The sequence below is a fragment of the Vitis vinifera genome, chromosome 16, assembly GCF_030704535.1.
Source record: "Vitis vinifera cultivar Pinot Noir 40024 chromosome 16, ASM3070453v1".
Taxonomy (NCBI): Eukaryota; Viridiplantae; Streptophyta; class Magnoliopsida; order Vitales; family Vitaceae; genus Vitis; species Vitis vinifera.
Window position 1 is genome coordinate 3,948,515 of NC_081820.1, and position 8,125 is coordinate 3,956,639.

At 43.7% G+C, this 8,125-nt stretch overlaps 1 protein-coding gene across 1 annotated transcript; it reads right to left on the reverse strand.

The window, feature by feature from the left end:
* Positions 1 to 2,602: 2,602 nt before the first annotated feature.
* On the reverse strand, positions 2,603 to 3,916 carry LOC104882063 (uncharacterized). Its single transcript, XM_010663989.1, has one exon. It carries the CDS (start codon positions 3,914 to 3,916, stop codon positions 2,603 to 2,605), a length of 1,314 nt encoding a protein of 437 aa, XP_010662291.1.
* Positions 3,917 to 8,125: the final 4,209 nt, after the last annotated feature.

An 8,125-nucleotide genomic window follows, 5' to 3' on the forward strand; every position in this document is an offset into this window, starting at 1 on the left:
AAAATGAATAAACATGCCCTCAAATATCAATATATCACAAACTCTCTCTAATGATGTGACCCTCTCAAGCTAAGGATCCCTGGATCAACGTCCGTAGGATAGATAGTGGAAAATGACATGACTACCCTCCATGTAATGAACTGAGGATGATCACCACTCGGGGTGGGAGAAGATGAAGCGGAACAAACGATAGATATAATAAAGAAGACGATGAAGAACCAACGAGATGTGACGAAATGCAATGACGCAATGATAGGAAAAGATAATGAGAAAGATGTGCCCCTCGGTCCAAGGCTCATGAAACTCCTAAACAATGCATGCATACACTGAAGGGCCCCTATCCCGGTGTAGAAGGTGAGCAAGGCTATAAGAAATAAAAGGCTATGATGCTCATGCGAGGCTCAAAGGGCTAGCAATGGTCTAGATGTCAATAAAGGTAATAAGGTGTGAGCTAACCAAAATGAAGGTCACCCATCCTGCGACCACGGTCTCAAACATCGCGCTATCAAGCCCTCAAATGATCAATACTAAAGATCGATGTCTATCTGATACAACCACGTCAACTCTCTAGAATCATGCACCAACCGTACTCCAAATGCTCCATAATAATCTCAAAGATGATCCTCTCAAAGCAAAGTGAACGATGATCTCATCAGGCACGATTGCCCATCATAAGCCAACTTTCATCATACAATATCAACCTCTGTACTCATGGCAAAATAAGTGATAGTCTCATCAAGCAATCGACCAATCCACATATCGTAAACCACCCAAAGATCATAAGATATCCCTCGCCATGCAAGATCAACCCTGGGCTCAAACTCCTCACACTCTACCTGGTCGGATCAGAGAAGGGAGGTGCAAAACTAGAAAAGCCGAGGATGGAAAGGTCATATAATGGTCTCAAAGGGTGATGCTGTGCAAAGCTCACAATGGATGGATGTAGGTCAAAGCAAAGTCAAAGTGCGGGAAGTGAGCAAGGTACTGCTCTGATCATAAGAAGATGGATCACAATCTCGAACTCTCTAGGTCAAATCTCTGATCCTAGGCTAATAGGCTCAATATCCTCCATGATAGGTCAAGCCTCAAGACCACAATATGCAAGCGAAGAGATGCCCCAAGTCAAAAGTACAACACATCATATCACAAAACACAAACACATGTCCATAAAGGAAAATGCATCCAATGGGATAATCCGATGAGTACATCATGTAAAAGAAGGACAACAAAGACAATACTCAAGAATCGAGTTATAGTCTCTAAAAGTCAAAAGCAAAACAAGACTAAACAAACAAAAACAAAAACAATGACTGGTCCTGTCATCATATCTCTAGCCACAGAATGAACAAAATCTGAGTGCCACCACACCAAGGTAAGCCAATCATGAGTCAATCGCCCAAATCAATAAGATCAGGGACTGCTGGTGAAGGGGCGTCTGCATGCATGGCCTGAGCTGGGGTAGAAATAGAAAACATATCGGACTAAGGATGCCCAAACGTCCCAGAATCAACAATGTCCTGTATGGCATGTCGTAGAGCAGTGCAACGATCAGTGTGATGTCCTACTGACTGGTGGTACGCACAATATAAATCAAGACGAAACTGTGGGGGCACAGGATCTGGAAGTGCCCTAGGAGCCAGATGAGCCAAAAACCCCATGGCCTGGAACATCTCAAAAACCCCGCTCAGGGGTGCGCCCAAATCTGAAAAGTGTCTCCGACATCGTCGATGAGGGGGAAATCGCTCATGAGGAACTGTAACGACCGGAGGGCCCCGAAGCCGGGATGGAGGTCGCGCCAACGTAGCCAATGAAATGGATGAGGAATGCTGCTGGAGTGGGCGAGGTCGTGGATGTGAGGCACCCAAAGTAACAGGTGTCGGTGAAGTCAAGTGTGGCAATGAAGGCATCGCTACTCCTGGAGCTCCTCTCGATGACGATGGATGCTCTGACAAAATGAGCTCAATCCTCTCAACCCTCCGTGTCAAATCCATCATCATCTCATAAAGAGCAGTAAGAGTAATGGGTGCGATCTCGTCTGACATGGTGAACCTCAACTGAAGAAGTCTAATCTCAATGTGCTCTGTATCATAACCATCATACCATCAATATCTGCTCGGGGACCAGTCACGACACTAAAACTGTCCAAGACTCTAAAACAAACACATGCAAGAGACAAAACAAAGCAACACAAGATGCTACACAAGATAACAACACATAAAATGCATGATACGAAACAATGATAATAATAAAAAGAAGACAGAAACACATACCCAAGAAAACAACAATATCACTAAGTGAAATGAGAGTACATCATGCGAAAAATAAGACAGTAAGGTCTACTCTCGAAACACAGGGTACGAACTCGAATCACTAACTACAAAACAAGACTCAAATATAAAATAAAAGAGAACAAAGACTCAAACGTCCAACTAACAAGGTAGTCCCAAAATACACCAACAAGGTATCAAAGTGTCCTGTGAATATCAGTGCCCTGGGTGTCCAAAACGTGATGGTATAAACCCGAAGGATGAGGAACTACATGTGTGGAATAAGCTGGAAAGGAATCAGCAATCATATCTGGACCGAGATCAGTATCTGTGATCTATATGGGGAAGCTAACTGCACCACTGTCAATAAGATCCTGTATGGTATGACGTAGAGAAGCACAATAATCAGTACGGTGGCCTGCCATCTGGTGAAATGCACAGAACTCATGAGCACGAAAACGCGGAGGCAAGGCACTCAGGAATGGCCTAGGGGCCAATGGTACTAAAAAACCAGTAGATCTGAGTCGCTCAAAAGCCCTATCCAAAGGCATCCCCAAATCAGAATAAGTCCTCTGATGTCGCCGATGGGGACGAGACTGCTCATGCCGTGGGATACTAGTCTGTGGACGCTGAAACTGAAATGAAGGACGCACCGTGACAGTATGAGGATGCACAGAAGGATACTGCTGAGCTGACTGAGGATGACGATACTGTAAAGGTGGGAAATCACTCCTGGGTATCTGCAATGATCTCGCATAAGAATGATAACCAGGTCGTCGATGCTGAAAGTCCGCAGAACATACGTCTCCATAGCTCTCAGATGATCCACCAACTCCCTTCCCCTCAGTATCTGAAGAAGGAATAATATCTGACCATAATCCTCTAGATATGCCATCGTCTACATCAATCAAAGCCTGAACCAATGATCTGAAATCCCGGAATGGGACTCCTGTCAGATGTCGAGCAAACCTAGGATGCAAGCTCCTCAAAAACATGCTCATCTGATCTCTCTCGGTAGGTCGCTCAATCATCTCCACAGCCTTCTCCCTCCAACGAGAGATAAAAGAAGAAATAGGCTCATCTGATCCCTGTCTAAGAAACTCAAGCTCTCTACGTGTAACGCTCGTATCACCACCGAATGAATACTGTCTCAGAAACTCCTGTGCTAAGTCCTCCCAAGTTCTCCGACGAGATGACTCTAATGAAGCGTACCATCTCTGTGTCATGCCGCTCAATGACAATGGGAACAAAGTGAGCAACTGTGCCTCATCTAGACCAAGAGCTCTCATAACTGTGCTATAAAGTCTGAGATGAATACGTGGACATCCGACACCCGTATATCTCTCTATATCCGGCATCCTGAAACCGACTGGCAAAGTGGTCACTAGCACATAGTCAAGGTCATCCCATGAAATCATCTCATCAGGATCTCTCATCTGTCCAATCCTTCGCTCGAGTCTGTTCATACGAGAACGAGGATCCCCAACAATAGTAACTGGTGTGACAATAGGTGGAACGACAGCAGCCCGATCATGTGAAATAGTAGGCAACGTCTGGGTAGCTAGCATCTGAACAGGTAGAACAGGTGGTGTCACTAAATCAGATGGCGTGTCCTCGAGCACTACATGCCTACTCGGCTGACTATCCATCCTCTAACTCAAACTGGCCAATGCCTCCTGAATCGAAACCACAGAAGCGATAAGCTAACCAAGCGAAACTGACTGTGAATCTGTCTATAGCAGCTCAACGATACGAATCAACATCTCTTTCACTCAACCCAGGGCACTGAACTAAGACTGGGACTACAAATAGACCCCTACAAAAGAACCCGAGCAAAACGACTCAAACACGACTCATGCAACGACACGGGATGTAACGAACAATGACCAATGCATGATACAACACAACTCAATACATGACAGGGTGCGACACACAATCATATGGTGACAATCAAACTTTGGATAGACGATAGAATCTCTAGAGTCACATGAGTGTCCAGTGTGAGACAACTACAAATCTGACTAAAGAATTTCTATCGATGATCCAAAAAATGATCGATGTGTGAAGAAAATGAATGGGGTGTGAAGAACAACACTAACACGAGATCGATACCCAATCTAGACCAAAATATCCTTGATTCAACCTCCAACTCGAGCTCCATAAGAAAAAAATGATAAGGTGATCAAGGCGAATCTCTCGAAAAATGTGTGAATATGAAAATATGCCTTTCACCTTTCTGTAATGAAAATATGAGCATCGAGTCGAAAATCGAACCAAGGATCAAACAAATGATGAGGTACTGAGCCCGTGATAGGTGTGCAGTGTAAAAAGATGATCATGAACATATCCCAAAGCATCAAGTGAGCGAAAACAAAGTGAAAGGGTGTGTCGAGCCAAGAAATGAGAACAAAAAACCCTAGGGAGAAAACATGCTAAACTCGTCGAGTGAAAAACATAATCTAGAGCGACAAGACGAAAGGTGACCCAACCGTACTCAAACTCATACCGATCTCCGAGCACTCTCAACTGGAGACTAAAAAGAGGGAATACTGGATTCGAACTGTAACCACAGAGGCTCTGAAGGCCCTCAGATGCACCCACGTGTAGGGAGGAAGTCCTAATCGAAGGATCTACGGCTCAACCTACAAGGTGAAGGTGGCTCTAAATGGATATGGGTGGATTTTAAAGATCCCTAGCAGAAGCGATCATACCCTCCGGCGGTACGCAACCCTCTGCACGCCTCCGAAGAGACGGGGCGCTTCCATGCAAGGTGGTCATCACCTCCACACATGCACTACCTCGCATCCCAGGGGGCTTCCTATGGTGAAATCTCTCAAACTCTCAACGCTCAATGGTCGACTAGAGTGCACAGTGAATGGTGTGGGTGCATCCGAAAACCCTAAGAAGCTAAAACAAGAGAGAAAACACACTGGTCGCACAAATATCCATGAAACCTAGCTCGGGGCTATACAGGTCTTTCATGATCGGACTCCAATCAGCATCGATATGTCGGTCTCCTCCAAAACGCTCCCAAACATCGATATAGCCCGTCGCTAGACCCTACTCCTAATCTCTAGCTCGGTCAGAGAGCAAACACACAGAAGGTCTCACACTTGCAATAGTGAGAACCGGGATGAAAGGAATGACCGAAACCAAGAGAGTTGGAGGTAAGGGGATATATGTGCGGCCCACACGGACAAGCAACATGCAATCACACAAAGGAAGGGTAGTCATGCACCACACAGTCAAGCAAAGTACAGGTATATCACTCATGTCCACACAAACCATGATAAACAGATAAAAAAAATGATAAATATATACACCATGCTCAAAGACGATCGAGAGGATATACAAGTCAGAGAATCAACATGTCAAACTGAGTGATATACAGTGGTGAGTGTATGCATGTGAAGTGATCAGAATAATCATGGCAAAATCAGGATCAATGCGCTAAGCAATACGAAATGATCGATCAATATAATCAGCATGTCCAAATCTCAAATGAATATATCAATGAAGCACAGAGAAAATAGCTATCTCGGAATCCTCTATCAATACGAATCAATCATCATAATCAGCATGTCAAATATCTCAAACAAATATATCAATGAAGCACAAAGAAAATCACTGTGTCAGAATCTCCAATCAAGATAATCAACCAATACAATCAATCATGTCAATGTCCCAAGTGAAAACTCGAGAACCCTCAATGTGCAATCAAGAAGTGAGTATCCACTAATCGACTCATCAAAAGCCACATTTGCTTCATCCTAAGTTCAAGCTTGACCCTCTAATGATCCCCAGTGGAGTCGCCATTTTGTGGACCCCGCATTTCGGCTCAATGCTCGAATGGGTTTCCCACTCGAATGGCGAGCTCGATTTTTATTTTGAAAAATGGATTTTATTGATTATTTGAAAAAGAAATGACTTGGAGTCGCCACTTATTTTTGTTTTATTTTTAAAGGGTAAACAAAATAAGAAAGAAAAACCCTAAGTGTGACTCCTTATTTTGGAAAAGGCGGTCTACGAAAAACCGGGTCAGGTTCGGGGGTCAGGTTACTTATCGGGAAGGTACGGTAAAGACCGTAGCACCCCTCTAAGTCCCTAAAATCGGGTCTCTACTGATAGGATGAAGCTGACGTGGCAATCGAATAAGAAAGTCAATGAATACTCACATCGATCATGCACATATGAGAATTAAAACAAGCATAAGGAGTGTCCACGATGTGAGAAAATACGTACCTGGGTGGCGAACCAATATGCGCTATCAAGAGTGGAGTTAGTAAACAATTGAGGAATAGTCACATGCATATCATAGAGCATAATAAATCATGTATGGCAACCGAGTCATCCAATCAATCCATCAATCATAAAATCTCATATGTTGGGCCCCCACCAAAGCCCGTTTTATTTTGCATGAATTAATTCCAATAAAACCATTATTCGGAATTACGGAATTTAAATTCTTGCTTATTTTAAAACATTTTAAAAGATCATGAAAGATTTGAAAATTGCTTGCCGAATAGAAAGTGGAAGCAAATTTTATTAAAAGTGAGACTCTTGGGTGATTCTAAAAATTCTAAGGATGAAAGATGAGAAAATTGGGATTATTTGAAAATCAGAATTAGGGAAAGATATTTACAAAATGAGATTTGAGAAAACATTTTCAAAATCAAATAAGAAGAAAACCCAGTATGTCACACGGCCCAAAGGTGACCATGCAAACCATGCAGCAGGAGTATGGGAATAGGTGGCAAATGGGCTCTTGAGTCAACGGTGTTGATTTATTGTCAATGGCAAGATCGGTAACTTGGCTCCCAGAATTGTCTGAATTATAAGATACTGTCATTTTGCTCATCAGCCTGTCATGGGGCCCTTTCCTTTATCATTTCCAACTCCATCTCAATGAAAACCTTCCTCTACTATGCCGACCAGAGAACAAAGTTGAACTCCAATGAAGTATCAGTTCAAGATTAGTATTCACTATATCATTTGGGTTGTCAGGCTCTGTAAATCCATATCTGTGTAGCAATCCAACACTACCCTTAGACCCATATGTATTAGATACCTCATCCCCAGCTTTGACACTTTTCACAACAATTGCTTCCAAAATCATCGAATCAACTCCCAAATATGAAGGGCCTTCCAAGTTACCATCATCGAAAGGACTTTGAGTAAGTGGTTTATTATCACTCATATCAGCAAACTGAACCAAACATTCCCCTGTAAGCTGCTTCGGGCATAGGCCACCAACCTTCTAAGCTTTGATGAGTTCGGTGAGAATCTGGTCCAAGTTCCAGATGCCTTATCATAAGCCGTTGCTAAGAACATTGCCGGGTTTACATTTTGGACATGTTCTTGACCAAACTCTCCACTGGCAGCAATCAAGCGCACTTAACGTATAGCATGTAGCCTCCGCTTTCTGGAAAGCAGCTCCAATGTCAGCTTCAACGACGGCATAGAGACGGGTAGCGACCTCTTCACCAGAGACGATGAGATTCTTCTTCCCTTCGCCTTTAATTCCTTTTCCTAGTCAGCTTGCAGTAATGTAAGCTATGCATCATCCTGTTGTTCCCGTCTCAAGCGCTGAGCAGCCAAATTAGGTGATGGAGGGGGAACTATAGGCAGAGAAATCCTATCTAAACCAGGATGCATGCCTGCAGCAACCTCGAGTCCCTCAAGCTGATGCAAGGCGTCTTTAGGAAGGTAGAGCCTCCATAGTCAATATATGTCATTTGTTCCGTTTGAGGACCGAGCTTCTGGTGCAGTCTCTTACTTGCAACAATGAGCATGCATGCCCTTGCACAATGGACTCCATGCACGTGATTGGGAGGTGAAGGATGGGTCTGATGGGTGCT

Bases quoted from the DNA above. Each gene is read 5' to 3' on its own strand.
- LOC104882063 (XM_010663989.1), bottom strand. From the start codon at position 3,916: ATGGATAGTCAGCCGAGTAGGCATGTAGTGCTCGAGGACACGCCATCT.